Source organism: Cottoperca gobio, chromosome 10 (genome assembly GCF_900634415.1).
Source record: "Cottoperca gobio chromosome 10, fCotGob3.1, whole genome shotgun sequence".
Lineage (NCBI taxonomy): Eukaryota > Metazoa > Chordata > Actinopteri > Perciformes > Bovichtidae > Cottoperca > Cottoperca gobio.
Genome location: NC_041364.1, coordinates 20,685,524 through 20,703,350, shown reverse-complemented (window position 1 = coordinate 20,703,350; position 17,827 = coordinate 20,685,524). Strand labels below are relative to the sequence as shown.

Here is a 17,827-nt window from a genome sequence, read left to right as displayed (position 1 = left end):
ATTTGCCTCATTTATTTATAATATCATGTATAATATTGTCTTAAATGGCATTCCATATACTTTGCCTACTGTGTGTGACTTTAAATGTACATTATTAAAAGAAGAAAAAAAGACACTTAATTCTCAAGGGCTGTCAACTTACATCCATTCTACCGTGGTTGACTCTACATCATTTACATATAGAAGTGCCTTACATAATCTGGTGTCAGTCAGTCTAAACCTGCACCATCTTGCCCAAAAATAACCCTAAAACTCCCTCTCAGTGCTAACATCTACAGTCTGTGCTGTGGGTGCTGTCACTGCATCTGATCCGCTGCCAGCCTTAGCTGCAGAACAGCTGGCAGGACGGCTATTGTTGGTGTGAGCAGTGAGGAAAGAAGAACTTTCCAGAAAGCATCGCTGGAGACTTCTGCTCAATAAAGGAAAAGCTATTGCCAGCAGTGTAAAGACACATAATATAGGGGACAGTTTTTCTTTTCTTCTTCTTCAAAACACAACATGGCATTTGTTGAAAATGTGTTTTGCAGATGGCAACACGCATTGGAAAGACTCCAAAAGTTTTGAGAAAACTGTCGCCTTGTGTCTGCCAAGCGAGTGGGTTTTGCTTGAGACGGGGAACATTAGTGCTGTTTTCTTTGCTGCATCTGCCTCTGTAGTTGCTTTCTCATGTTGATGTTGCACACGCATCACTGCGACTTATTCCCTTTCGTCTCTAATAACAATTATTGGTCATTTCACATCTACAATTAAACATTCCACATCAGAGGAATCAATTATGATCGGATACAAAACAAGGTCAGAAATGCAGGTAACTAGTAATAAAGTAAGCAGACGCAGGCGGGTTCTGCTTGCTGGCACACATCCTTTACACAAGAACAATGTCAGCACAGAGTACAATAGAAAGGCTTTATTGTTATTGTGCAGAATACAACGGAATTAGGAGCGCGACTCCTGATCAGCGCAATTAAAAGACACGGGGAAAAAAACAAAAGCATTCACAGACAACAACACAAGCTCTAAAACAGTGAAATCAATTCATGCAATGTCATTTTGTGCTACAATACAATGATTTACTGCACTAGAATAAATGTAATTATTGCACTAGTATGAATGTAATTATATATTAATTACAGCATTGCACAAGATCCAGTAGGTTTGCCTTCAATGTTGGATTGATGAGGCACAAACAGCTGTAAGACAGTTCCTTATGTTAAAGGCTGGGTGATAATCTATATTCTTATTATTATCAACAAATCTTATCAGAAGACCAACAATGAATAAATCCTATTTATATATATTTATATATATTTCTTATCTTTTCAGTGTATCCAAAGCCTGATGTATATTATTCCTCTGTGCAAGAAGACTCCATTGTTGTCTTAAAAACTCACCATTTTACAAGTTGTTATCATTTCCAGGAACATGTTTAATTTGACTAAATATAGCACCAAATGTGTGTTAATCCACAGCTGAATTCTTTTTCCTGTTTGAGCAATGTTTGCTAAAAACCACAGTGCCCAGCTGTTTAGGAAATGAGGAAATTGTGATGCTTTTAAAAAGGTGTACGTCTTCAGTAAGAACCGATGTTGGGGATGGACTAACACATTGTTGGTTTTGGTATTTTAATGATATTTGTTGACACAATGAAAAATATAGAATCTGCACTTTGACAGTTTGAAGGGCTGAAAGGTCACTTAAGGCAGTCAGCCATGTGTTGCAGCTTTAAGAAAAGGCATCAGCTTCACTGATTATACTTTGTGGTTTTTTTCTTTCGCAGATGCTTAAAAATGCATTGGCTGACAGCATATCTGTAGAAGCTACTCATTGAGATCGTGAAAGATAAAAAGCATAGTAGTTTAGTATTTCACACAGTGGAGGGTGTAGATTACAAGTTACATGTTATGTTTTTGTGGGGACGTTCCTGATTAGCAGCCACAGTGCTTCTCAGGATAGTGCCCATATCTATAATCTATTATAAACATACTTATAATGTGTTACACATTATAAAACAGTTTATAATTACTATTAAGGTCAAGAATTACTGCTCCGGGGGTAGGGTGCAAAAGTCAGGGGCATCTAAGAGCGTGATAAATCTGCGTTAATACTTTTGTCGCGTTATTTTTCCAATGATTAATTAATCGCAATTAACGTGCTAATTCAACAGCCCTAATTATAATATGATTATAATGCATTATAATCATATTGTATATGAGTTGTCATTGCTTGCTTTGTAAAAACTATTTATTTTTACTTTTTGTGTTCTTGCATAGATTTAAAGATTTCTTTCACTTTTCTGAAAGCAGACTAACCACTTAGTGTAACTTATAATCACACAATAATGCATTATAAAAAGATTATAAGGCATCACAACTATGGGAATTATAATACATTAGGATCCTTACAACAATCTGTGACCAACAATTATAAAAAATGTTGCCTGACCTCATAAGTCCTTATAAAATGCTTTATAATATGTTCTGATTATTGTTGTAAAGCATTATAAATATGTTATGAGTGCTTATGACTATAATTAGACAGTACTATAAGCAGATTGCAATGCATTATAAGTATGCTTATAATGCATGGTCGTCATAGAAAGAATTATTAGCAGTATTATTCAATCGTCTCAAAGCTCCCTCCCTTTTGTCCCATTTGTCATGTTTTGTCTCTAAAGCAGGACAAGAGGAAACACAGAGGTCCGAGCACCAAAATCACACCCAAGTCCAGAGAATTCATCGAAACAGATTCCTCCTCGTCCGAATGCCATTCTGATTCAGAGGAAGCCATCAAAATCCCCACTCTGCCACCTCAGACCACACGCTCTGCGATTAACACACAGACTCTGTCCAACACGCACGTACACACGCCTCTCCTCCCATGCCTCGCCTCTGCTGGCAGTGTGGGAACATTGGGAGGGAAGGGACTTCGAGTCAAAGATGGTAGCAGCGTGACCAGTAATGGTAGCAGCAGTAGTAATAGTAGCATCAGCGCTGGTGGTAACAGCACCAGTAGCTGTAACACCCTGAGCATTAGCAACACAACTGGTTCTTTTGGCCCCTCTGTTCCTGATCCTGGAGGGTTGGGAGGGCAGTGCAAAGAGCCCATGTCGCCACCCTCCAACATTGGACACGAGGTGCCTCTGTCCCCGTTGAGGGAATACCAAGAGGTTCAGAGTTTATGGGTGAAAATTGACCTGAGCTTGCTCAGCAGGGTGCCTGGCCAGGGTCCGGTGGAAAGATCCAAAGTGGGAACATCAGAGAGGGACGGAAGTGATGGGAGAGACGGGGAGAGACAGGGGGAGAGGGTCGGGGTGGCCGAGAGAGAAAAACAGAAGCAGGCTGAGAGAGAGAGGCAGAAGTTACCGAAAGGGGAGAAACAGGAAGAAGACAATGAGCGATTAGTGCAGGACAGAGAGAGGCAAGGTGACAGAGACAGATTAACAGAGAGAGAGAGGCAGATGGACAGAGAGGACAGAGAACGATTGGGGCTCGGGGAGGGACAGAGGACGACGGGGAGGGACAGAGAGAAGGTGTGCCAAGGTCTGGGGGTCCTGGACATCCCCCCTGTGCCGGAGCAGAGTATTCCCAGGCTGGCAGGGAGGACGGTGAGAGGAGAGAACGGAGGCAAACACAGGAGGCAGGCAGCTGGAAACATGGTGGTCCCCACAGAGAAACACACCAGCAAGAGCAAGAGGAAACACAAGGTGTGGCACGGGATTCTCAGTTTGAATTCTCCAATATTTAAATTCTAATCTGTGTCCTTCTCTCTCTCAAATGTAAATCCTGTACTTAGATATTGTGTGTTTTCTGTCCTCTATGTTCCAGTCGGACCACACTGACTCATCAGTCAACGGCAATAAGAAGCTGCGGTTGGACAAAGACTGTCAGCTCCTCCCACCCTGCATCTCTCCAATACACAACCACAAGAACAGCTCGACAGAGTAAGTGTTAACGTACTATACACCAGACAAAAAGTTATGTTTGCACTACATTGTGTGTATCCTTGAGACACGAAGTCTGTTGAATGTGTTTACTTCCTCACAAAACATTTGCAAAGCTGAGATTTTGGAATAGTTTGAAACCAGCGTTGTTTACATCTGTGTTTGCTTCCGAGCGATCTTCTTCTGCGTTGCCTTTGTTGGCGCACAGCTACTTTTCTTCAGTTCTCCACTTATGTGTAGGCAGAGGAATAGTGTGAGACCCTCGGCAGGACAATGTATTGCTTCACCTAAACGTTGACATGCGCATGCACAAGAGACTATAGAAGCATTGCTCCACAGCACTACTAGTATGTTTCCAAACCATGTCATTTACACTACACTTGCTGGCACTGTTTGGAGATCGCGACAAAAACCCAAAGTCAGAAGCAAATCGGCACTCACTCCTGTGAGAGACGATCGCTAAGTTTTCAAAGACAAGGTCTGAGATCGCCAACTTCTAGACTCCTCCTGTGTGTGGTCCTTTCTCACGAGTGTTTTCCGGAGAGCAGACAGACTCGTCGGGGATTCCTCCTAGTAAAGTCTTGTAATGTGTGACCCCCTGGTGCTGATCACTTGAGTGATGTGCAAAACACAACAACTTCAAGATACCGCATCACAACACAGATCAGTTCAGCAATCGGACCTCGTGTGTAGGTGCCATTAGTTAACAGGTATTCATGCTCATTGTGAATTCAATAACAAAGGCTGCATGACATGACAGAAATGTGATGAATCCATGTGTGACTGGGATAGACACTAGCAGAGGTAATCGACACAAGTTTACAGAGTATTTTTAGGAAGGCTTAACATTTCTAATGAGGTGATGTAAGTCACCGGAGAGGTGAGTTCAATCCACGCTGTGACACAGCAACCACAAACTGAATTTCAGCTTTCCATGTGAATTATTAAAAACAGACTAAGCTGGCTGTGGCTATAAATAAGCCTCAGCGTGACATCCACAGAGGAAATGTTTTTATAGCATCTCAGCGTTATCAAAGAGTGTACAGCAGGGAGAGGTGGAAGGGAAAGGGGGGTGACCTGGACTTGAACCACGACATTGTGCGGCAGACGTCTCAGAGTGTTTATCATCTAAGAGGCTTTTTATGGAAGCTGTAAAGTGGATGATGTGATTATCCTGCTCAGACCCTTTCAGCTATTTCTAAACTGTGACTTTTGACAGTTATTATCACTCTGTTTAATCAGAAAGGTTGTTTGTTGATATCAGATAATTAGAGAAGACATGTTAATGATCGGGTTTAAGTTGTGTGTTGAGCATTGGAACACATGGAAATTCAATTAGGGCCAGAAATAGTCTTCTGAATCTGAAGTCATCCCTTATTGTTTTTGTAAAATCCTAATGTCAATGTGTTTTCTAAAAAGCTTATTCAATAGATTTTTACCACTAAATGAAATGAAAAACAGTTTTTGAGAAACTATCAAAAATGTTTCTTTTCCTGTCAGCTGACTGGAGGGGCGTGTCCATGTTGGTTGTGATTGACAGCTGTCGGCAGGCTGACAAAGTGAACAAACTTCCTGTAGCATGTGGGCAGACTCTGTTGTTACTGATATTAAGAAGTTAAGACCCCACTAGCATCTGAACGAACCAAAGGTCATTTGCAGGTCAGTTTATATGCTGCTTAATGTGCTGCAGCTAACCAGCTAGTTAACCTCAAAACTGACGTTAGAAACTCAACTTTCACCTTTCATACAAACCTGCAGCCCAAAGCTTCACAAATAAAGTGAAGTGATGATGAAATACTCTTTTCTGTGAAGTCTCAGTTCAAGAATAACATGAAAAATGTTTTTGAATGTATGGAACTATAGAAGGTTAAGGTGACGCTGTAGTCATTGTGTGTGCAGTCAGGAATAGAACAAGTTGCAGATTGAAGCAGCGCGCAGCTGCTGGCCATGACCCTGATGAAGACCTGTGTCGGTCATTTTAAATACATAATTACCATGTGAAATAAAGGCATTTAGGTGTGCCTACAGGTACAATTATCCCTGTGTTTACACCTTTGCAATGAGCCCTTCACAGGATTGAATGTGTCTAAAGAGATAATAATAATAATAATAATAATAATAATAATAATAATAATAATAATAATAATAATAATAATAATAATAAGTGAGTGTTTCAACATCTTTCTGAGAGAGAAAAAAGGTCTGACTTTGGCGTTATGCCTAAAAATAAAAAAGGCTGTTTTAATGACATTGCAGTGCACCTTTTCCCCGGGGAATGCTTGTTTTGTCTTCGTTCAAAGACCCATGGTGCAGAACAAGATGTGTGCTCATGTTTTTGAGTTACATAAGAAGGAGACTTGAGCAGGAAACCTGGGACCAAGTCTTCAGTCTAAAAGTATTCCTACAAAGTGAAAGATAGGGGCGCCATCATGAAACCAAAAATATGAAATCTACATTTCTTTCTTTTGGTTTGTGACTTTAACTCAAAGGAGAACTCGGTGATTTGCAGAGCAGATATGAATTCTGTAACAGACAAAAACAACTATTTAATTTAAGTTGGACTTTGAACCAGAAATATTTAACTGTACATTGCAAATGTATTGCAATGGCATATTTGGCGGATATAATGTGGTCATTTTGTGCTTTGGTGATGTTCTCAAGGTATTATCCCTTTAAAATATCTCTGAGAGACACACACACACACACACACACACACACACACACACACACACACACACACACACACACCGGCATCCACTTAAGGATAGACACACACACACACAAATGCACACAAATTAGCATAGTCATGCACACATCAATTATGCTGAACACAGACACAAAAGCACACGCACACACACATAACTCACACATTCACACACTGCTCGCTCTACAGCAGCTAATTAGTCTTTGTCTCCCTGGTTTTGTATATTATCACTAATGTCGGGGCCCGGGGCTCTGTTCTGCAAGCTCAGCAACTTTTCTCGCTGCATCAAACCCCCAGAGTTTCCAGGCAGAGGAAAAACATAAAAATATTATCTGTTGTGTTGCAAACAGTATGAGTCACAGGAGCAACAATACGGCTACTGAGGGAATTAATGGTCGATGCTCCAGCAGGGAAGGCAGAAGTACAACAATTTTAGAAGGAAAATATCATTCAGTAACTGCAACATAGTTACACATGGTGAGCTCAGAAGTACGCTTTTACATGCTGGAAGTTTGGCTCTTAGAATTGACATTGTTGATTAAATATTGTGATCGCAAACACAGACAGTAAAATCAAGTCCATTCATTTGCATTGCACCAAATCCTGTCTTATATATCAGTGTCTCATTATGCGATTATCAAACAGATGTTTGACCCGGTCCAAGCTCTCATAAAGACAAAACGTGTCACACATAAAAACATTGTACATACTGTAACTGTAAATATTGGGAGAGGAAATATAAAGACAGGTCCTCCTCCGACATGGGAAATGAATGGAAAGTAGGAACAATGACAGAAATACAGTCTAATATGAGGACATTAGTAGAGTTTGGTCAGAGGGTGAGGGGAGGGGGCAGCTCAGAGGATCCGTGTCAGGGTCGCAGTAGGCAGCTCTGGTACAGAGCGGGACCTCAGGACCCGACACCTGGTCTGTATCTTAGGAGCAAGAGAAAACAGCGTCAGGAAAAGTCAAACAAAAGATTACTAAACTACTAAAATGATACGTTTTGAGCGTCAACACAAGTCACTGATACACATAGTTTGTTGGCTTTGGTATTACATTTTTAAAATCAAGAAACATTTTCCACTTGTGCTCAATAGTTTCAGGCTGAAACGCATCACTAGAGTGAGTGCATTTGCAAGTAGAAGTCATTTTTGCACAACATTTGAAGATTCTCCACAAAAATTGCATTTGTTTTAATGTAAATGCAAAATGATCTTCTCTACTCTGACAAAGTCCGGATTGATAAGGTGTATTTTATTGTATTATATTATTTGTGATCCTTGGTTTTGTGAATATTTGGAGAAGATTTAACAAACCAAACTCATGACTGATGTACGCACGACCTGAAGCACAATCACTATTAGCCAACCAGAACTGTCTCACACCTCTCATCCTCACATGCCACTCGGGTAGGGTGGTAATTAAATTGAAGAATCACACTTTAGCAATCAGCACAAGTTAGCCAACTAATTGGAGCACATGTTGTAAATAAACATTTAGTTAAAAGATCGTATTCAGCTACGATAAATAAATTAATAATCAAACTGTTTTGTCCTTTTTGTGTGTGTGTGTGTGTGTGTGTGTGTGTGTGTGTGTGTGTGTGTGTGTGTGTGTGTGTGTGTGTGTTCAGTAGCTCACTAAACAGGAAGCAGTCTCGACGGCGCGATGACAAGCTGCTTCCACCCCTCCTGTCCCCGCTCTCTGACGCTCCCCCTCGTAAACGAACCTGTGACAGCAGTTCTTCTCTCAGCCAGGAGGGCGGCGCCGCTGGGATGCTGCCCTGCTCCTCCTCTTCCACTTCCACTTCCTCACACAGACACAGGCGAGGTGAAGGCAAGGCGTCATCACATGCAAGAAATGGCAGCGTAAGTGCTCAAAATGTACTATTACTGTATATTTAACATTTACACAAGCAAACTTGTTCTTATTAGAATATACACGACTGGAGAGAAAGCATGTTCGCTAGTTTTCAGGCTCTGGTGCTTCATTGTCCTCACTTTGTATACTGCAGTATCTTGGAGGGATAGTAGGCTACTGGCATTATGTCCTCGCAAAATTGAGTTTCTCACCTGGCACTGACACTGTTCCAAAAATAACTCTGGAGTTAATGACATGCCATGATCTACAGCATGACACACATCTCCACCAACATTATATTCAGTCATATTTCCTTACCTGCAGTTTCCGTTTCAGGAGCCAAAGTCACTCAAATACGTTGTTCTATAAGTGTTTTGCTCAGTGGTGGAAGAAGTAGATATTTTACCTACTAAAAGTATCAATACTACAGTTTAAAGATAATCTGCACCAAGTTAAAGCCAATGCATTATTAGCATCAACATATACTTAAAGTACAAAAGGAAGAGTACTCATACTATGAAATACTATATAATATGTATTATTTTACTGGGTTACAATTATGTTTGCATTAATGTGGCAGCTGGTAAAGATGGGGGAACTTTTAATTATACTGCTGGGTAGCTTAACCTGCAATCATTTATCAGTTGACTTTATAATATAAATCTGCAAAATGACTAAAGTTATACAATAAATATAGTAAGTAAAACAAGTCACAAGTAGTTGCCTCTGAATTGCAGTGGAGTTAAATGGAAAGAAGAAGTACCTCAAAGTACAGTTATTGAGTAAATATACGTAATGACTTCGTTGTACGGTAGCAGGTAATGCATCGAGACAGCAGGACAGATGCATGAAGCAGGACATGTAATGAAGAGCAGCTCCCAGGAAAGGACTAAATGTAGAAGTAGTTAGAACATTTAAATTTAAGATTTCCATCTTAAGTTTCACAAGTTTTTCAGAAGAATTTACAAAGTGAGTTTAAAAGCAAAACAGTGGGTAGTATTTACACGCACGACTTCAGGACCATTAGTTTGAGACGGTTGAATCAGTTTAACCAACTCGCTCTGAGGCTCCTTTGTTTCCATCTTCCCCGACTCATGATGTGCCAGCTACACTATTCATTAACAAAGTGAGCCAACAGTAAAGTTTAAGTAGCTGTGATACTTTTATAACCGTGGATTGAATGCCTTCTCTACTTCAGGAAGTTGATACCAACGGCGAGAAGCCCAGCGGAGACGGTTACCATGCCAACGGACAGTCAGACTCGGAGGTGTGGTCGGAACCGGTCGAACCTCGCCGGCCAAAACTGTCATTCAGCGACACGTATGTAGAAGCACAGCAATATGTACTTATACACTGCATCAGGTTGATGCTTGTGAAGTCTGTCACGATTTATAAATACATTTTCATTCTAATCATCGTTGTTGCTCATAAGACGTTGCCGTCTGCACCGTGCTTGTATAAGTAATCCCTGGATTTCCTGCGTTAGGAGTCAGCATGTGTCTGCTCTTTACATGGGACTGCATGCATAAATGTTACGTCTCTTGTTTTTTGCATCAGAAGCATCGTGTTAATCATGCTGAGGTAACTAAATACATTCAATTAAGACTTGGAGAGTTTTCTTTATCCAACAAAAGTATAATAACTGTAAAGTCGGGCGGATTCAGAAAAGGATTGCACGACTTATGCGGCCGCTAAACCTGCACAAATAAGATTTTAAGAAACGTGTAATTCTCCCTGTACTATTTGTACGTATTTAAATGAGGCAATATAAAAACCGTTGCACCAAAATTGCCCGCTCTCCGTGCAACTGATCCTCGTTGCAAAACATCTGCACTAAAAGCCACAAGCAGATCCAGTGAAATGATAAGCGTTGAAGAGAGTTGTGGGAACTGAAGAGCATTTATTCTGACAGACTGGGATAATAAATCACACATACGCTTTCTCTCTGTCACGTTTACACTCCTTGCCCTACGTTTGGAGGACCGGCAGCTTGCGCTCTGAAAATGTATTTTTCTTTCTCTCTTTGTTCCGCCTGCTGTGTTCTTGGTGCAATGGCAACATTTATACTTTTCCACATGTATGATTGCAATCAGATGTACAAAAAAGGACAAACCGTGCAATATCTTTTAGTCAGTGGTGGCCGCCTGAACTTGTCACTTTGGACTAAAGCGCCTGCTAAAGGAACGTAACATAAAGTAACACTCTATCTTGTCCTCCTGTAATGATTGTGACACTCTGAATAACGGGAGGTATCAGACATATTGACTCCGACCTGAGACTAACCCGAGCAGTCAGACTCACATCCTGGGTTGGGTCTCGGATTATAGGAAACAATGAAGACCTCAAATGCACTCTGAGGTCTTAAAGTGGAAACAGATCCCTCTTCAACCTTGAGGTTGAGGTATTATTGTTGGCGCTGCTGTTGCTTAGACAACAAGATGGCTTTCTGTTTTCCTCGGAGCCTACTACTAATTTAGCGACTTATTCAGACAATCTAATGTAATATATTATATTGTAATTCATCCAATGCTGCTCTCCCTCTCCTCTCGGCCATTTCTCCCTCGCTGCAACCGACACAACCACTAAGCTTCATTCAAATGAAAGTGTGACGATGTCACCAATATGCAAATTTGAGTTTGTCTGTCATCTGCCGTCTTTTGGAGCTCGTGCTAGTTGCCTTCTTTGGAAAAGACTTGGCAACACTGCGCAGGACACACTGCATTTTGTTTTGGCAGCTTCGTGCCTTCATCTTCCCGGAAGATGGTACCCGGTGGCAGGGAGCAGAGTGAAAGCTTACAGGGAACCAATCCGAACACTGATGGTGTCTTTATTCTACAGTCATTACATTGTGCAATCAACATTTACTTCATAATGATAAGTTAAAGAGTAAAACGTGTCTTCTGACGTGTCTTATCTTGAAACAAGTGGTCTGATTAGAGGGAGGAGCTCCATCTTCATCTGTATGTTACATGAAGTATCTGTAACTACCTCAGCACGGGTCCAGTGGTGATGCAACCTGGAGACATGATACATCTTGTTACTTATTTGTCCCAAAGGGTTCGTGCATTATTCATGAAACAACATGTTTTGTTGTGAGACTAAGGTTACACTAAGCCTGAGGTATGTAGGCTACTGTATATAACTCACTGCAAGTGATTATGTAAATCACTCTGCAGGCTTTTTAGTTTTATTTATTTTTTAATCGACGTGTCAGAGCAAACATGCTATTTATGTTCTTTTTCTCTGTGTTCCCAGAGTCCACAGTGCAGACTACTACATGCAGGAGGCCAAGAGACTGAAGCACAAGGCTGATGCTTTGGTAAGGCCCCACGCACACGCACACACACACACACACACGCACACACACACACATGTACACCTCTACGCTCGAGAACATACAGGAGGCAGAAAGAGACGCACAGAAAATGATTTGAAAACAAGCAATGTTAACATCTGCAGTATAGACTCTAATTATGTGTGCACTCGCTCATGTGTGTGTACGAGTCTCCGAAGAATGAAAATCTATTTCGTATCAAGTACTGTACTGTATAATTTGTGTTATTTATTGCCCCATTTGTCTCCAAGGGAACATTGCATTCAAGGACTGATGATGTCTGCAAGGTTATACAATATCAAAAGAATTATCTGATCCCCTCCCGAACAATGAAATGAGATTTATTTAACTTGTTATTTATCTTGTGTTTACGCATTTGTTTCCTCATATTTACCTGGGGATTTGCATCTCAGCGGGAGATTATTCAAAGAGTGCGTCTGCCACAATGCTGCGAAGACTTATTCAGTCTCTGTCTGTATTAATGTGTTCTGTCTCTCCTTTGCTGCATTTGTTTTCATTTTTCTCGTTGTCACACTTCTGCTTTTTCTGCGTCACTCATATGTTCTCCTTTCTGTTTTCTTCCTCTCTGTAGATGGACAAGTTTGGTAAAGCGGTGAACTACGCAGACGGCGCCCTCTCCTTCATAGAGTGTGGAAATGCTATGGAGCGAGATCCACTCGAGGCCAAATCCCCGTACACCATGTACTCTGAGACGGTGGAGCTAATCAGGTACTGGACGTGGGGACAGACAGAAAAGTGACTTCATCAAGTGAAACAGAGAAACAACGTTTAAACACAAGATCCAAAGTGATGATTTATATGACTTCTTTCAAAGCACTAAAGCACATTAGGCACCACATATATCCCTAATGGTACTTTAATTATAATATAATGGAAGTCCATCAAAGTTTTGGGTGCTGGGAGAAAGTTCCTGGATTTAAAGACGTATATGAAATGCCTTAAATCGCTTTGGTCATTTCTATTATTATTATTGTTGTAGAGCCCTTTTAGTATAGCTTTACACAACAGTAAACAGAAAGCATGAACATGCTGTGCGTGTGCGTTCGCAGGTCTGTTATCATGAACTATAACAACAAAATAAGTTCAGGGACACTTGAAACACTTGTAGAATTATGTCATATATCATTAAAGGAAATAATATTAAACTGATGCTACTATCATGATAATGAATGATGAAAAAAGGTTTCATCCCTCCACTAACACTAGTAGACATGTCCATCACGGTCGCGGGGGCAGCAGCTCCAGTAAGGAACCCCAAACTTCCCTTCTCCGGGCCACATCCTCCAGCTCCGACTGGGGGATCGAACGGTAGACATTTACTCCATACAAATATACCCCAGCAATCAAAAGAAAGAAACATAAATATAAGTAAACGTTTGTCTTATAAACATAGTGGAAACAATGTTGTTGAGACTGTAAATAACAGGCAGGTATTAAAGTCAGCTAAAGTGGAGAAAAAGATTCAAATTGATCTCTGTCATTTTTACAGTCATAATAATTTTTGGCTGCTATTACAACCAGATATACAGCTTTTACTCTCAGCGGTCACTTTATTAGGTACACCTGTGCAATCTCATGCTGTGGCATGAAGACTTTATCATGCTGGAAATGTTCAGGGTTGTTTTCATCAAGGTGTCATTTCAATTCTATGTTTAAGCATTGAGGTCGTCGTTAGTGGTGGTGTTGCATTATATTCAGTTTCTAATATTCTTCCTCATGCATGTAAAAAGGGAAGATAAAAAAATGATGCAGTCAAGCACTACAACACCATTAACTATGACCTCAATTATAGACATGGAAGCTACACAGTTCTGACGATATCAACACGAATGTAACTTTATAAACTGTAAAGGTAGAATATATGGCAGAGCTGAGCAGAAGCTTGGTGTCCCTCATGAAGTGGCCAGTGAGTGTATCTGCTGTAATTCCATAATTCTTCCCTAAAAACAGAGTAAATGAGCGGCTACTTACCGTGAGCACCGTCTCTGCACATTTCCCATAACATTGCTTCCAGATGATATTGTTCCAGGATTCATATGTAGAAAATGACACGTCTCTTATCAGCCTAACCTCGCTGACCTGTTATAGATTTAGCCTATTAGTCAAAATAATATTCTGTGGTTACTTGTGTTCACCTCTCTGCCCACAGAAAATAACAGACTTGAGTTTGGGAATAAACTCTAATTAGCGTGAAGCCGGTGTTTTACTCAGACACGTGTGGACTCTCCATCGTTGTCTTTTTTTAAATCTTTGTTGTCTAAAAGCATCTGCAGAGCTGCTAATGAGCAGAGTTTAACTTGTGTTGCATTACAGCATCTCTGCTGTTGTTCAGCCTTTCAGAGCTGCCACTGTGTGAAGTCACTTAGTGCGACTTTAAGAGAGCAAACCCAAAATAACAAATGACTGCTTCCTTTGAAAGCTGACAGCAGGGTGCTGTAGTGGGAGAAAGTCTTTTAAGTGAAGGACTCAGGTTCAAGCCCCGCTTGTCTGCACTCATCCGTCCTGCTGAAGTGTCCTCAAGCAAGATGCTGATCTGTGACTCTGGCCTCTGGCCTCCCTGAGGAGGGAGCAGGAGAAAGGACAAGAATCTTTCAATGAAGTCTAAAAGTGTTGCTGCTCTCCCTTGATTCACTTGTCACTGCTGAGTTTCATGTTGACTGATTAACCACCTCGCTAAGCAATCACATTCGGTCACTGAGGGCGGGAGGCAACAGCTGACACCCTACAGCATCTTTTAAAACACCTAATCAGTAACCAAAGGACGCATTTATCCTCCCACAGAGTCAGATAGAGCTGACCCGGAGCTTGTCTTGCCTAAGGGCACTTCAGCAGGGCGGAGGCTGGCTGGCAGCGAGCTGAAGAAATGAATCACAAACTGCCTATGCCCCCGTCTTATATTCGTTCTGTTCAGAAAGCTCCTTGAATGATTTTAACCTTTATTTTCTAATTAAAATGAACCTTGAGTAAACATGTATTCAGTATTAAGAGAAAAGTAAAGTGTGTCTACATTTCACGTCCGTAAACCAGTGGAAATGTCAGCAGATGAGTAATGAGCGTCGGTCCTCCGCAGGTACGCCATGAGGTTGAAGAACTTCGCCAGCCATTCAGCCACCGTCGCTGAGAAGAAACTAGCTGTGTTGTGGTATGATTCTGTTTTTTTATTGATGACATGCACACACCAAAACACCAAAGTGCATTTGCAGTGGTCAAACATTTCATTTCATTACAAAATGTTATTTTATATTCTACCTTCTCTCCTAAACTTTGATGATAAAATCTGCCACCAAAAAAGTTTGTCATCCTGGAGCACATGCCTTCCCTCTCCCCTCTTGTCTGTCAGCATTACACCTCTACAGTACATGAGGGTCTAAATGCTGGTGGAGAAATACAGACACGTCTTTTTACCTTTGGCATAAAAGTACGGATTGTGGTTTCATCCACAAAAAAAGGAGAAGAGACAAAAGAGAAGATTTGAACAGCGCTGTCTGAAAGCAGCAGGCGACAAACCCAACACATTTAGCACCGTCAGTGTTTGTATTGAAACAATTAGAAAACATCAGTACAGCTGCCAACAATGTGACAAAAGGGGGAATGGTTTGAAGTTGGATGCTAAAAAACATCTTGCAAATGCAAAGTGGTCGTTGATTAGGAGTGCAGGTCAGGAGTCACAGAGATGGGAACATCAGCGGCTGCCTGTAGGTCATGGTACACTGTCGACCTGCATGAACACACTGAGTGAGAAACTGCAATATAATTATAATCATTATTAATATAAAGTCAAACCAGTGTTTTTCCCCAGCGGAGACAATCTGCATGACTTGTAGTACAGTCCTGCAACACTCTACCTAGAAAAACTCTTAAATCAGTTGTCCGTACCATTTAAGAACCAATCTGTTCCTGTGGTGGTTCAGCGTGGATGTGAACGTACAGGGGGATGTGTGTGTGATTTAAACCGCTGTCTATGCCCCTCATTGGAGCTGGACCCTGGAAACTATTCATTGGGCAGAGATATATGAAGCGTACGTTAACACTGAATGATTTGTGTTTATTGTTCTATGTATATTGTTGGTACCCCTAAAATCAGCCCCCAATTTAAAAAGGTGTACGACCGCGCCTCGCGCCTCACGGAGTCAGTGTTGATTGATAGATTTAATAAAACGGAAGCGTATCTGTCCCGTGAGACACATGAGGGATCTAAAATAGCTTTTTATGTGGACCGGCCGTTTAGGTTCCCCGACCTGCCGGACCCCACTGTAACCCCTGGTCTCACGTAAACATACACTTTCAGCCGAGTCGCTAAACCCTCAGTGATCCAAAAACATCTCGGGGTGTTCTATATCCCTCTGCGTGCTCGGCTTGTCAATTGTAAATGAATGAATTCACAAAGATGTGGATTTTATATTAGCATTATACATTTCCCACATTCTTTACTTCACTGAAGTTCTTCCTAACCCATGCAGACTTGTGGGGCGTGTTTGAAGTCTGGGTGCATTTTGTGTGGATGACATGAGAACAATACTGAGGAAGGAGCTTTAAAGGGAATGTGTGCAGCGGACTCATCTGCCTTCTCTAATGGTTTTGTTTCCATAGTAACCGCTGTCTGTCTCTGCTGTATCTGAGGATGTTCCATTTGAAGAAAGACCACGCTGTCAAGTACTCGCGGTCGCTCATGGAGTACTTCAAGGTAACACACACAGATTGCACACACACACACATTTGGACACAGACTTTATTTTCTTCTCTCATTTTCTCCCTCTGTGGAAGAAAAAAACATAAAAAGCCAATTTCAATCCCTCAAATACATTTTATATTCATTTTCATGGTGCCTGTGCATTAATTTTGCATGACGTTATTAAAATCCATTCTTTCTCTTTGATATTAATGTATTAATTAGCTCCATCAATCATCACAGTGGATTGTTAGGGTTTAATGTGCTTGTTTTGATTAATTATGTTTAGTTGAATTAATTACTGAGGATGTCATTATCACAGTGCCGCATTTGCATTGATGGGATTGGATTCCTGGGAAGGGACTGACTGGGGGTTTACTGCGTCTGTGTGTGCAGGCTGTGCACACACACAACGTGTTGACAGAGAGAGAAGCTGAAAGCCGTCTGAGCAGTTCGTTTAAAAAGGGAAATGGCACAAAAACAGTTCTGTAATATACTTATCCACATGACACATTAATGTGGATTTTAAGTGCTTGTCACTGAGTTACATTACATACGGTTTAATGTTTAGAAATGACACATACTGTACGGGGCAAATTGGTGGCTCAGTGGGGTTCGGCTCATGTTATATTAACATTAATATTTTAGACTTTCAGCTGATGTCTGATCTACAGAGGGTTGTTATGTCGCTGATTAAATGACGGGTTAAAATGTATTAGTGGGAAAAGAACGCCAATAGATATTAATCACTCTATTTCAACCTACTGCATTAGTAAAAATATATATATTTTAAGGTAATTACTTTAAAATGTATTCAGTTAGTTGAGCTTTTACGTTTTGCCTCCGTGCCGGCGACAGCCGTGGTCCGTCTGTGCGACAGGTAGACAGGTTGTTTCTCACTGGACATTATCCACTGGAATCACACACGTCCATTTACATTTGACTAAGAAATACATGCGATACATTTAGTTAAATTCCCTCAAAGTGTTCACTACATATGAGTCTGGACAGACAGGAATAAACTGCAACTTAACTAGTTGGCGGAGGCACACGACTGTAAGGCACTGGCTCTTTATTTATCACTTAGTAAATGTCTGCTTCCAAACAGCAATGTTTGTTAATAAGTGCTAACCCTGTTAAACCAATTAATAGAAAGAGAAGGAGTTCAACATTTTGTGAAATATGCTTTCTCACTTTATTGAGTTAGAAGAGAATATCTTAGATGTCTGCTAAATATGAAGCTGCCGCTAGCAGGCGGGGGACACAGCTAGCCTGGCTCCTGTGTTTTGCACCCACTTC

General features: G+C 41.0%; 1 protein-coding gene across 1 annotated transcript in view; it reads left to right on the top strand.

The window, feature by feature from the left end:
* Positions 1–17,827, top strand: part of aff2 (AF4/FMR2 family, member 2) — a 164,571-nt gene that overhangs the window by 135,478 nt on the left and 11,266 nt on the right. The window contains 8 exon segments of the mRNA XM_029441534.1: positions 2,675–3,703; positions 3,825–3,940; positions 8,278–8,512; positions 9,703–9,824; positions 11,760–11,823; positions 12,431–12,567; positions 14,930–15,001; positions 16,450–16,543. Coding sequence (XP_029297394.1) covers positions 2,675–3,703; positions 3,825–3,940; positions 8,278–8,512; positions 9,703–9,824; positions 11,760–11,823; positions 12,431–12,567; positions 14,930–15,001; positions 16,450–16,543 — 1,869 coding nt within the window.